This window comes from Scyliorhinus canicula, chromosome 13 (assembly GCF_902713615.1).
Source record: "Scyliorhinus canicula chromosome 13, sScyCan1.1, whole genome shotgun sequence".
Taxonomy (NCBI): domain Eukaryota; kingdom Metazoa; phylum Chordata; class Chondrichthyes; order Carcharhiniformes; family Scyliorhinidae; genus Scyliorhinus; species Scyliorhinus canicula.
Genome location: NC_052158.1, coordinates 127,603,713 through 127,617,960, shown reverse-complemented (window position 1 = coordinate 127,617,960; position 14,248 = coordinate 127,603,713). Strand labels below are relative to the sequence as shown.

The 14,248-nt window shown below is 44.6% G+C and overlaps 1 protein-coding gene across 1 annotated transcript in view; it reads right to left on the bottom strand.

The window, feature by feature from the left end:
- LOC119975647 (latent-transforming growth factor beta-binding protein 2-like) overlaps positions 1–14,248 on the bottom strand; it is a 55,662-nt gene that overhangs the window by 27,425 nt on the left and 13,989 nt on the right. The window contains exons 5-9 of the mRNA XM_038815429.1: positions 13,214–13,339; positions 11,654–11,776; positions 9,579–9,692; positions 2,629–2,868; positions 463–585 (exon numbers count right to left, since the gene is read on the bottom strand). Of these exons, the coding sequence (XP_038671357.1) occupies positions 463–585; positions 2,629–2,868; positions 9,579–9,692; positions 11,654–11,776; positions 13,214–13,339 (726 nt within the window). The remainder of the gene's footprint in view (positions 1–462; positions 586–2,628; positions 2,869–9,578; positions 9,693–11,653; positions 11,777–13,213; positions 13,340–14,248) is intronic.

Here is a 14,248-nt window from a genome sequence, read left to right as displayed (position 1 = left end):
CTCCACACCACCTCCAGGATGGTCCCGCACACTCACCTTCCAAGTCCTGCCATGTGGGAGGTGAGTAATCCACACCTGCGGGATTCGGCCAAACACGTCGGCCACTCGGCCCATCAGGGCCCTGAGAATCGCCGGGGGGGGGGGGCAATCTGTTAATGGCCCCCCGACTGGCGTTGGCAGGAATCCCGTGGGTGCCTGAAACTATTCTCGCGCCCCTCCCCGGGGATTCTCCGACCCCCGGCCCTTGTCTTTTCAAAAGGATTTCATTAGCCGCTTGAGTGAGAAAAATAAGCAAATGTGTCCCCTTATGAGCAAATAAAGGTTGTAAAGCCTGTCCTAGTTTATTTCGAGATCAGCTGCAGGTACCTTATAATGTCCTACGTGGAATCTTTGTACCATATTGTGTACCTATGTCATATGTTAATTTTAAAGGCACAAATTAACAACCTTTTTGACATTTACCTTGGCAAGAACCATTTATCCTTTCAGATCCCGTAGGGCAATTGCAAGTATAATTTCCCATCGTGTTTTTACAGACCTCGTTTGAAGGACACATTCCAGTACCATCTGCACACTCATCAATATCTGCAACAAAGACGGTTCATTAGATGATGCACATTATTAAAACAAATTTGATTTTGCCAATATTAAATCCACAACTGAGCTACTTCGAGGATATTCAGGGGCAGATGTTCCAAATAGTGTGACTGAGGCTAACGGATTGGCTGACTGCAGCAAACGGAGGAAAATTGGGTGTGGAGAAGTACATATTCACTAACCCTACCTGATTTTCTCTCGAAGTTGACAGAAGGAAAATCTTTTCTAATTCTCTGGGTATTTACAACTGTTAAGATGAAGAAACTGCTTTATATTTAGCATAATTATTTTTGCAGTTACGTTGATGTAGCCTTATAGATTTTGCTTTGTTCTTAAAAATGTGAATCGCTATTGGTTAGTCTGTGCTTAGCAGGCCAGGCAATATCTGTGCAGGGAGAAACAAATTGAACAGACTGAATTTTCACTCGGATGTGGAGGCAGGACTGGAGGTGGTTGAAGCCATGATTTCTGACTACAAGGTGGTCTGCAGGTCTGCCACCATGGATCCAAGTGTCTCCAGGCAATTTTCATGGAGGCAGCATGAATATCCTGCAAGTAGTGGGTAGCCAATTAGGCCAAGGAAAGGGCTTGTAAAAAGTCTCTCTGTGGACATAGACTGGAATTTTGCTTTCGAAGTACAGGGCTCCTGCTGAGACAAAAATACAGCTTGAGAGTTGAAGGTGACAACCCAACCAACAGAGCTGGGGGATGTGGTGACAGCACTCCACCTAACTACAAACAGGCCCTCCCTTCCCCTACTACCACACGCTGCTATAGCCATAGGGCCACAGCTGTGGTCGCTGACCATCCATTGGAGTGGTGCTCCTTCACAATAACGGAAGCAGCGGCATCTTTGCCCTGGATTTTTCACTCTCCGAACAGAGGACAGAATCGGGAAAAGATCCCACTCCACAAACAACTGACGTCTGAGAAACAGCCCCATGGGAGGCAGCCACATGGGCTGCTGGGTATAGGTGTAGAGGCTCTCCTTGGTTCTCCAAGACTTGTAAGACAGAGGGGAAAAAAACACAGGCCTTTGGCTCTCACCCTTACAATCTCTTAACATTCCACCCCCACTCCTGTACTCCTCATATCTTCCATGCCAACCTATGGTCTCTAATTGGCTCTTGGCCATTATAGCCCTCCACACACTTCCCATGAATCTCTCTAGCCCTAAGCCAACTTAGTGCAACCTCATGACAACCTAGCCACCCCCACCCATCACCCTTTTCTCTTGCACCTTTCATGCTATCACATCTAGCTGATATAAAGTTCAAAATGTTTATTCGTCCTAACTATTTACAAAAAGCACGCTCATTGATACAAACTTATTCACTACATTTAAATTACTTCCAACTACTTAATCCCAGAAAATAAAAATTCACACCGTTGATTTTAAAATGTTAAATCTCTTCGAACAAGACCTTAATTTTGAGGTTCTCTCTCTTTCTCCTACCTATGTCGAAAGCTTCCATCTCTGTTGGGACTCCTGATTTCTCAATGCCAGAAGAACTCCTATTGGTCCTCCAGCCTTGGAAACGCACCTGCTAATTAAATAGCCACCACCACAAAAGTTGCCCTCTGCGCCCCAGTACTGGCAGGTGAGTTCCTGATCCACCAACCCTCCCAATGGCAGGAATGGGATCCACAAATAATAATTTAACCCAACTGTTTATGTTGCTGACCTTTCATCAGAACGGATCAAAAGGCGATGACCTGAATTGTTTTCTATTTCTTTTCTCCACAGATACAGCTAGACCGTTTCCAGCATTGTCTGTTTTTATTTCAAATTTCAATATCTGCATCTGTACTTGACAGACTTTTTTAGTTGGTTACATTTGTATAAAAAGGTTTAGAATGCATAATGACTTGATTCAGAACTTCAACACTTGTACAATATTCTATTGCACATTATTTTAAAGACGTGTTAACCTCTTTACAATAGAATGTGAAAGAGGATTCTTGACAACAAAAAACTATTCATTAAAGTTGTTTGTAATATGGTAACGAATATGATTTTGCAGTCCATACCTTCACAGAATGTTTCATTTCCTTTATATCCAGGCAGACAGGAGCATGTAAATGAACCCGGTATGTTTTGACAGCCAGCGTGATTAGGACAATCAAACAGAAATTTCTGGCATTCGTCAACATCAGTGCAGTTAGTGTCTTCATATCCTTTATTACACTGACACGTGAATGATCCAACTGTATTGTTGCACACAGAATTCAAGGGACAATTGTGTGGCATTTGTGCACATTCATTGATATCTATTCATTTAAAAAGGGAAAGCAGAAAATATTAAATCTCTCAAATTTAAGAAAAAATATGACGAGCTTAAAGCGCAGTAGTAAAAGTTTCAAGACATTTGGATCAGCCCCTTCATCCTACCACCTACCACTGCAGTTCTCTCTTTGGTTCCTATTAATGCCCCATATTGACCTTTCCTTTCACTTGTATGAAGGATTATGTGGACAGGGATATCCCAGCATTGTAAATGCCAGTGATATGGTTAAAAATAATTGGTTAATGCTCATGTTAGGGCAGTAAGAATGTGGGAGAGGATTCTTGGCAACAAAAAAGGTAGTCAGAAGCAATAACTGAATATGGATTAGCAGGTGCAAATGGCTTGTGACATAACCAATTTAATGCACGAGGCTGAAGGTGTGAAGGAATATTGAAAACATGTGGACAAAAAGATCCGAAAGGGCAAAAACATTTCAGAAATATGAATGATAGTTGAAACCTTGAAGACAATGAGTAGGTGGCGACATGGGGTATCATGTTTTGGCTAAGATTAAGTGGAGGATCAAACTAGATTGATCCCCGATTGGGGAATACCTGTATTGTCTTCTTCGGCACACAGTCCTTGACACACTTACTGATGAAGTCTGTGACGATATATGCGTACTGTTCTTATCAGCTTGGATCTAGTATGTTCATCTTGCACAGACTATCAATTGGATTAAATTTGAATTAGGTAGCGTGCCTCAATGATTACCGAGCAGTGGCCCTAACATTTGCGACCATGAAATGCTTCGAGCGGCTAGTCATGAAACAAATCAACGTTAGCATCCCAGACGGTCTCGATCCATTGCAGTTCGCCTATCGCTGCAACCGGTCCACAGTAGACGTTATCTCCCTGGCCCTACAATCAACACTCGAATACCTCGACAACAAGGATTTGATTTATCGTCAAGTGTACCGAAGTATTTTTCTGCGGCCGAGGAATGTACACAGTAGACACAAGAATAATCAACAGGGAACATTGACAAATGGTACATTGACAAAACAGTGATTGGTTACAGTGCGGAACAAGGGGCCAAACAAAGCAAATACATGAGCAAGAGCAGCTTAGGACGTTGTGAACAGGGAACAGATCAGTCCGAGAGGGTGTCGCTGAGGAGTTTAGCTTCCGCAGGAAGTGGAGACGTTGTTGGGCTTTCTTGACTGTTGCATCAACGTGAGTGGACCAGGACAGACGGTTGGTGATGGTGACCCCCAGGAACTTAAAGCTAGCGACCATCTCCACTTCGGAGCCATTGATGCAGACGGGAGTGTGTGTCGTGCTGCGCTTCCTGAATTCGATGATCAATTCCTTGGTCTTTCCAACATTTAGAGAGAGGTTGTTTTCGGTACACCATGCAACCAAGTGATTTTACACCCTCTTGTAGTCGGATACGTTGTTGTTTGAGATGCAGCCCCATCATCTGCAAACTTATAGATTGAGTTGGAGTTAAATGTTGCCACAGAGTCATGGGTGTATAGAGAGTACAGTAGAGGACTGAGCACGCAACCTTGCGGGGCTCCGGTGTTGAGGACTATTGTGGAGGATGTGCTGTTGCCTATCCTGACAGATTGCAGTCTGTTGGTGAGGAAGTTGAGGATCCAGCTGCATAGGGAGGGGTCAAGTCCAAGATTATGGAGTTTGGTTATTAGTCTTGTTGAGATAATGGTTTTGAAGGCGGATCTGTAGTCTATGAACAGCAGTCTCACATAGGTGTCCTTGTTCTCGAGGTGTTCGAGTGTTGATTGCAGAGCGAGTGAGATAGTGTCTGCTGTGGACCGGTTGCGGAAAACTGCAGTGGATCGAGACCATCTGGGAGGCTGGCAGCGATCCGTCTCATGACTAGCCGCTCAAAGCATTTCATGATAACAGACGTTAGGGCCACCCATCGGTAGTCATTGAGACAGGCTACCTTGTTCTTCTTTGGTGCTGGTATTATGGTGGTCTTCTTGAAGGAGGTGGGGCCCTCAGAGCGGAGAAGTGAGGTGGTGAAGACGTCTGCGAATACACTCGCCAGCTGGTCTGCACAGTTCTGAGTGCTCGCCCAGGGGCTCCGTAGGGGCCCGTCGCTTTCCGCGGATTCACTTTTAAGAAGGCAGCTCTTACTTCTGAGGCTGTAATAGTGGGTATGGGTGTGTCCAAGGCTGCAGGGGCAGGTGACACTGATATATTGGCTGACTACTCAAAGCGGGCATAGAACGTGTTCAGATCATCAGGTAAGGATGCTCCAGACACAGATATTCCGCCCGACCTTGCTTTATAGCCTGTGATCTTGTGTAGGCCCTGCCATAGTCGTTGTGGATTAGTGTCGTTGGCCTGGGACTCTTGTTTGATGTTCTATTGTCTTTTTGCATCCCTGATGGCTTTCCGTATGTTGTACCTGGATTTCTTATATAGATCAGGGTCGTCAGACTTGAACGCCTCCGTCCGGAACTTCAGCAGGGAGCGAACCTTTTGGTTGAGCCAGGGTTTCCGATTGGGGAACACCCGTATTGCCTTCTTAGGTACACAGTTCTCGACACACTTACTAATGAAGTCTGTGACGGTGTTTGCGTACTCATCCAGGTTAGCTTCTGCGGCCTTGAATCACACGAAGGCCTCCGGCAAGTCGAAACACCCTGGACCACTGCTACACAAGTGTTTGGCTCCTGATCAACACCTCCTGGTCCTCTGATGTGGTGTCCCTAGCGGGCCATTTCTCCCCAGACCTAGAATACCTAACCGTGAAGTGTTGCCCCTTCTACCTCCCACGTGAATTTACCTCTGTGCTCATCACAGCAGTCTACATCCCACCCCAGGCTGAAGTGAAGAAAACACTTGATGAACTACATTCCACCATCAGCAACCAAGAAACAAATCACCCCGAAGCCCTGACAATCGTGGCTGGAGACTTCAACCAGGCCAACCTCAAGAAGGACCTACCCAAACTCTATCAACATATCTCCTGCTCCACCAGAGGTGGAAGCACCCTGGACCACTGCTACACAAGTATCAAAGGAGCCTACTGCTCCATTCCCTGACCTCACTTTGGCAAATCCGACCACAAGTCGGTATTCCTACTTCCGTGTTACAAACAGCAACTCAAGCGTGCTGAGCCAGTCAAGAAAACCATGCAGTACTGGTCTGAGGAATCCTCCGTGACTGCTTGGAGACTGTGGATTGGTCCATATTCAAGGCCGCGGATGGGGTGGAGGTGTTGACCTTGGGTAGGGTGCTCTTTCCAAGAGCCAGTGCAGACTCGATGGGCCAAATGGCCTCCTTCTGCACTGTAAATTCTATGAAAAGAGCCCCCGAATAAGACCCTATCCCCATAACCCCACTTAACCTGCACATGTTTGGACTGTGGGAGGAAACCCATGCAGACACAGAGAGAACATGTAAATTTCACACACACTTGCCCAAGTCCAGAATTGAACCTGGGTTCCTGGTGTTGTGAGACAGTGGTGCTAACCAATGTGCCACTCGGTCTGTAACCTTGCAGGATGCTGCGCTTCAGATGATGGGGCTTGGGTCAATGGGAGATGAAAGAAAACACTTGGGAATCTCTGAAATATTGTGAATGGATATTGACCACCCGGAAAATACATGAGGGCTGAAAATCTCATGGGCCAGGAACAAATGGGGGATTTGGATACTGATTTTTAACTGTACCTATCCACAGGAGGTCAGGAAAGTAGGTAATTAAAATTGGCCAGGTGACGTACACACTGATATTCAGTTGTCTTCAATTTAATCCTACTCATTTTAATATATGAAGATTAGGGCATTATTTAATGGAGATGAGGAGGGTCTCACCTGCCAGCTGGACAACAGTGAGAACCAAGAACCTTACAGGGAAGACCTGCCGAATTTGGCATCATTAAGATACAAAACGGTTCACGGGCGGGGCCTTCCCCAGGGTCAAGGACCCCAAAGGCCTCCCACTGAGGCTGTTGGCCAATTGTAGGCTTGCAGGTCTCCTGAATAGCAGCGCCACTGGGAAGTCATGGCTGCTGTAGTATTACACCCACCAAGACCTAGTATAACTGCTGGATTCCAGGTCACTGGTTGAGTGATGATGGGAATGGAGGTCACAATGTGGGAATTGCAGGGAAGTGGGATGAAACAGTAAGGGCAAGGGAATGGCTCTCACCCCTCACCTACCCCCCCCCCCCCCTCCCCCCCTCCCCCCCTCCTCCAACATGCACACACCAGCTACTGATTAAATTACTTTCTGCCACCAAACTCACCACAGGGTTTAAACACCTACGACTGACTGAAATTGTGGTGAGGTCACTATGGCTTTCCTGCCCCATAGAGTCAAGTGAGAAAAAGTATAAGTGACCATTCAGCATAAATGTGGATGTCATTAATAATGGTTAAGGGTCAGGCCTCAGAGTCATCCCACCACCTGGACCAGGAGACTCCCAGAAATATTAGAACCAGTGCTGGCATTTCTGCAGCTGGCAGTAAATTCACCTGTTCAAAGCAAGAAATCAGCCAGCAGCATGTTAATAAATACTCATGACTAAAATCATCATGACTTAATTCTGCTGCATATGGTGGGAATCTAACTATAACGTTACAGTTCTCATAGAAATCTGCTGGAAGTTAAAAATGCCTTTCTGCACTTTGTTCCCCCCCATATGCACAATATTTCCTGATTCCAAAAACAATGGCGAATTTAAGAGCTATGACAATGTAACGTTTGTGAGCTTGTGTCAAACATACTTTACACCATTTTGATGGAAGTATTGATTAATTACTTAAAATGCATGTGTTAATTGAAATAGCAAAGAGTCCTTTGGGACAGTAATACTAAGGTTAGAATAAAGTTGCCAACAACATTGTCTCCCCACATGTAAAAGGGGACGGAGCCTTGTCAAACATGGGTAGAGTCAGATAAAAGAACCTGCAAGAGCACAGTTTGCATGGAATAAATGAGAGGAAGTAAATAATATATCCCACTGGAAACACATTGATTTTTAACCAGCTGTTCTTGAAACTTGTCCAATTTTTATTTCTATTTTTGTGCCCTAGAGAATCTATCCCATAAGGTCTAAATCACCCTGAGGTCCCGAATTCACCCTGTTCGAACAGGGATCAGACTGCTCCACCCAGATGTCCGAGGCCACAATTTCCTGCCCTTCCCACAGGTGATATCTTCAGTTCCTGCTGATCAATCCCTGCGTCTGATTCTCCGAAAGCAGAAGATGTGAACCATAGAACCGTTGACATCGGTGGGACTGGAAGGTCCGCTCCTGGGATGGGGGATGGGAGAGGCCATGAGGTGGGGCGAGGGGTGGGGGGGGGATTCCTGACTCCCGCACCGAGTTGCTGTGACTTTTACCTGGTTCAGCCTGATTGTAGAGGTTCCAAGCCATTGGCATTTATTGGCAATTACAAGTTAATACTGAACCTATTTGGCTACATTATGAATGCACCTTTCCTGGCCATCAAGACTTAGGGAGAAAACTTAACAGAATGTTGGAAATGGCAGGCTCAGACAGAAAACCTGAATATAACTCTCCAGTTGTACAGGCCAGTTTTCTTACACAATCTTGAGCCTCTTTGACAAAAGAGTGGGCATGGTTTACACTCACTCTGGTGGGGTGGGCCTTCATTAGAGTCAGGAACCAACTCCATACTGATCGGGGCTCCATCTTTAAAGCGCGCCCTGATCAATGCTGCAGTCCAACGGCTCCCAGTCCCCATCATGGATGTATCGGGGGCTTATTCTGCCCCTCTCCCCACCCCTTCCCAACATTAGCCGGAAACCAGTAACTCTTTCACCCCCACCCTCAGATATTCATATCTTGGATACCCCTCTCCCTCCATGGGGCTCCCAGTGGAGTCAGCCAGGCAGTGCCAACCTGTGTCAGGGGCTGTGTGAGAGTATGTCACTCTTAGCCCTGAGGGGCTATACTTACCTCTATGCTCTTGGAGGGATCCCCTCAACTGCTTCATGCCTGATTAAGGCTGTTGTAAACCTCCTGACGTGAGGTCTGAATATTTAGTGAGGGGGGATAATTTGAAGGGGACGCTAATAGCACTTAAATGCATTCAAGTTTATTAATTAGGTTTGCGCTGTTTGTGGTCGTGAATCTCGTGACATCGCTGGCAAGGGGCAGGGAAAATTGGAAAAAATTGGCGTGGATTTTCCGGCCGTTGTGATTCCCTGTTCCCGCCAGCAGCATAACCCCGACTGCAGGTTTCCTGGAAATCTCATTGACAAGCAGCGGTAGTAGGGAATCCCACCGCCAATGAACGGCACCCTGCTGAGAAACACATGGCAAGAATCATGTTTCCTGATTCTCAAGATATTTTCTGCCCACGCCAATGATCCCACGGACGGCAAGTGCGGGTTAAAGATTGTGACAATGGAATTGTATTTTTCTCTGGTTTCCTCCCACAAGTCCTGAACGACGTGCTTGTTAGGTGAATTGGACATTTTGAATTCTCCCACAGTGTACCCGAAAAGCCGGAGTGTAGCGACTCGGGGATGTTCATAGTAACTTCTTTGCAGCGTTAATGTAAGCCTATTTCTGACACTAATAAAAATCATTCGAACTAAAGCAGGGATGCTACTCTTTGTTCCATAAGACCTCTAAAAAGTGACGAGATTAATCATTTCAATTTGAGCAGGCCAACAGTATGAACATCCACTATTATGAGATCCATTTTTCCAGGGGCACAACCTGATGAATTCCTTACCCATGCAATTGGGTTTTTCATATCCTCTTTGACATGTACAGTTGAAAGAGCTATTCGTGTTAGTACAGAAGGAATTGCCTGGACACGAACTAGCATTCAGACATTCATCTATGTCTGTAAAAATAAGAACATTGAAACAAAATGTTAATATAGAAGTTTGTACAGTGCAAAATTCTAAAAAATAATTTTGACCACATTTTGACCAGGTAATGGGGAAGGGAGGGTTCTTACATTTAATTCCACTATTTACCACAGGCTTTCTGTGGACTTTTGTGCCACAGTTTATGATCGCCAAAGAATCAAAACAGCTGGTGAATCTGGAACATGAGTGAATTGAGCAAATAATGGCACATTATAGTATCAGGATGTACAGTCCAGAGCAGCAACTGTTCCGAGAATAATTAATTCAATGATTTATACAGAAAGAAAAGGGGAAAGAAAGATGGAATTAAGAGAGATAAAAGCAAGATTACAGGAATAAAAATCTGCAATAATGTAAATTTTCACTGCCTGCAATGTAGTTTAACTGTAATTAAGACTTATCACTATGTAAAAATAATAACTTGCATGTGAACAGCCAAGCCCTAACTAACATTCCCATTAATTTCTTTACACTTCAGAAGGCGGGCATTTGGCTCCTCGTGTCTGTACCAGCTCTCTGAAAAGGTAATTCACTTTCGTGTCATTCTCCCACCTTTTCCCTGGAACCCAGTGCATTCTTCCTTTTCAGATAACCATGTAATGTGCAGGGGTACAAGGGAATGGCATTGAGCCATGATGCACGTTGGGCGAGCCAGTGCAGACAAATGGCCTCCTTCTGCGTCGTAACAATTCTGTGATCAGCCCAATTGAATGCTTCTGTTGAACCTACTTCCATCACAGTCACAAGCAGTGCATTCCAGACCTTAACCACTCTGCATGAAGAAATTATTTTTCTCATCACTTTTACTCTCTTGCCAATTACTTTAAATCTGTGACCTCTTGTTCTTGAATGGGAACAGATTCTTCATAGATATTCCGTCTAGATTCCTCATGATTGTGAATGTCTCTGTCAAATCTCCTTTCAGTGTTCTTTTCTGCAAGGAAAACAGTCCTAACATCTCCAATTTATCTTCACAACAGAAGGTCTTTATCCCTGGAACTATTCCAGTGAATTTTGTTTGCTCTCTTGCCAATACCTTGGATGCAATACTAAGGCCAAACAGGTGTCTTGTACAAGTTCAACATAGTCTCCTTACTCTTACACTCTTGTAATCGCCTAAGCCCAACATACTCTGTTTCATTAATCATGCTCAACCAATCCTGCCTACTACCATGATATGTGTATATGCACCAAGATCCTTCTGTTCCTGCACATTCTTTAGAGTTGTGTCCTTTATTTTATATTGTCTCTCCATGTTATTTATGCCAAAATGAATTACTTCATATTCTCTACACTGAACTTCACTTGTTCCATTTCACAAACTTGTCTATTTCTTTGAAAGCTTTATACTATCCTCTGCTCAATTCACAAAACTTCTGAGTTTTGTCTACTAATTCTGCCCTGTACCGCAAATTTTAGATCATTAACATATATCAGAAATGGCAAGGGTCCCAACAATGAATGCTGGGGAACTACAAACCTTTAACCAGCCTTGAAACATCTAATAATCCCTACACTACGTTACGTGTCACTCAAACAATTTTGTATCCATGTTGCTACTGTCCCTTTTATTCTATGAGCTATTACTTTGCTCCGAAGTCTGTTGTGCTCCAAATATTTTTTAATAATCTAAGACGTTTTATTTGTACTGCTATGATTAATATAAAAATGACTTTAATCTCCTGTAGGAGTATTTGTATTAAGCATTCAAGCAATAACTATAATACTTCTACCTACTTGAGAGGAAATAGATTGTATCTCAAAAGTCCAATGGGAGAGTTTTGTGTTTCCAATGGGCAGAATTTAATGTTGTTGGCAATGGTGAGACAAAGGGTGAAGTAACTCATTTAACATATTTTTTAAATGTTACTATATTGGTAATTTTTTAAAATATTCACAGTCATATACTTAATTAGTGAAATAAAAAACATACCCACGCAGAACCTGTATGGCTCTCCTTCATATCCAGACTTGCACATGCATGAGTAGTTCCCCACTGAATTCACACAGACTGCATTTTGGGGGCACGCAGAAGAATTTTTGCATTCATCAATGTCTGAAATAGGATTGAAATCATGACCATCAAGTCAATGCTCACATTCATAGATTCCTGTTCCTCTTTAATACACATTGGTTGTATTTTTATGTGCAGGATTTATAAGGAGTTCCTTTCACTTGAACAGAATATAAGACTTCAACAGTTTTAATAGGAATGCTTGATTTCCTCTCTGGAGGAGAAGGAAGTTGTGTTAGATTTAATGTGGCTGGATCATGGTGGCCAAGCCCATTTAATTGCAGGATAGTCCTATCATCAATCATCCAGCAGCAGCAGTAAAACCTCCCTTGATTAAGTCAGAGAGTGAAAGGAGCTGATGAAGGATTCCTGGTTGGTGGCTGCATGTCAGCTGGCTGCATCCATTACCCTTGAGCTCCACGTCATTTAGCTCTGGCACTGGGATTAAATGGAGGCCACATGGTTTTACCGTACACTTGGAAGGCTGCCCAGCAAAGTCCCCTGTGGAATCTGGCATTAGGCTGGAGGTAGCTGCTGAAAGCCACCCATGCCCTTACCTCTGAAACTTTCCCCCATCCCTCGTCCAGTGTCCCCCTACCTTGCAACCCCCCCATTACACATTTACCCACTTTTCGTCCAGGGTGCCCTGATGTTCCTGGGTCCCTGGTGAATGCATTGCCATCAACAGTCAATGCATTTGTTGGGACCAATTGGAGTTGCTAGCCTCTGACTGGCCAATAGCTCGCAAACCTGTGTTGCTGGGACCTCATGGGGAGGGCCCAATGTGACCACACAAGTGACTGAGGGCAATTGATTCCATTGGGACATCCCTAGGGAAATGATTGGGCACCCCGCTAGTTCTTCAACAACAGGCGAGACTCCATCGTTCTGACAAAACCCCAGCCATAGTTTTATAAATATGCAGCTTCCCCAAATGGCAAAAACGCTGATGTAAACAATGGCTGAAGAAATAAAATCATAAAATGCAAGTAAAATAAAGTCTGTGATTTGGATTCAAAAAGTAAGCAGAGGGAAGGGCAAAATATTTTGTGATTTTTCGGTCGCGACTGCCCGCTGGCCCAAAATTCCCGCCCGCGGTCAATGGATTGTTACATGGTCTGCGTCCTGTCCGTGATGATCCTGCGGTGGGTGCGGCCAAAGAATCCAGCTCAGCGTGTCTTTTGGGTATTGGGTGCAATTTTCTTGTTCCTGGCACCCGCCGCAGGATCGTCACGGACGGGACACAGACCATGTAACGGTCTATTGACCACCTTTTATCGTGTTTAAAAACAAAATGGTTTCATGGTCCAATCAAATGACGGACCAAATTTATTGGCAGCAACTTTTACAATTAACGACGACAGTGTAATTTGAATAAAGCTAATTTTAAATTGTAAAATTGATATTTTTTTTTGCCTGAGCCATTGTTTTCTTGTACAAAACATATATTTAAGTCACAAAATAAATATTGCTGCTTACCAATGCACAGGGAGCTGTTTAATGGATTTACTGTGTAACCCTTGTTGCAGCTACAGTTGAATCCTCCAAAAACATTTGTACAAATCTGTTCACAAGAGTCCGTTTCATTTTGGCACTCATCAACGTCTAGAATGCCGAACAAACACATGTAAATCAGTTGTATCAAAAAACTTTCTTTGCAGCTAAACAAAATCTGTTAATTGTGATGGAACTTAGCTTCTGACGACTTGACTATTTTGTTTCAAAACAGTTACTGAAGGTCAGAAATAAACCCGGGTCGCTGGTGCTGTGAGGCAGCAGTGCTAACCACTGTGCCGCCTCACCATCATTACGTATTCTTCACGTTAAATGATAGATATTGCATCATTAAAATTTTCCACCCTATCCAAGTTCCACTAATGCAGCAACAATGACGACAATTCCTCACATAATAATTGTGCATGCGATTTACTGGCCACATTACGCCCGAAAGGCAGCGTGGCACGATACGGCTGGTAGATGCCCAGAGATCCCTTTTCTGGGATCTGCCCGGCTCGCCGGCTCTAATACGATCTTGCGAGACTTCACAATGTGAATCCCACCCATTGTAGGTGAATCACTTTTTAGCTAATCTGCACATTCAAGCGAAATGGCTCATCTCGCTCTAATATGCATTGCCACGATCAAACCGCTTCGTCTTGAATATCTTGGATAAGTGCCATTCAGAGCTGGCCTCCACAAATGGAGACCAGATGGAATGGCACTCGTGGGGTCTCCCAGGGGATTGAATGCCCCTGGTTGCTTGCCCTCTGGGCAGGGTGGCACCCTGACAGTGCCATGTGGGTGCCAGCCTTGCACTGCAAAATTGCCCATGTGGCACTTCCAGCTGTCAGGAACACTGTCAAGGTGCCAAGCCAGCATTTTTCTCACAATGGGATTGGGACCTGGGTCCGCCTTGCGTGGGTTCAGGAGGTGCGGAGGTGCCTGAGGACCCCCATATAGGTAAGCTGGAGCTTTTGGGAGGGGGGGTTCAGTGGTTGCGTCTGGGGGTGGGGT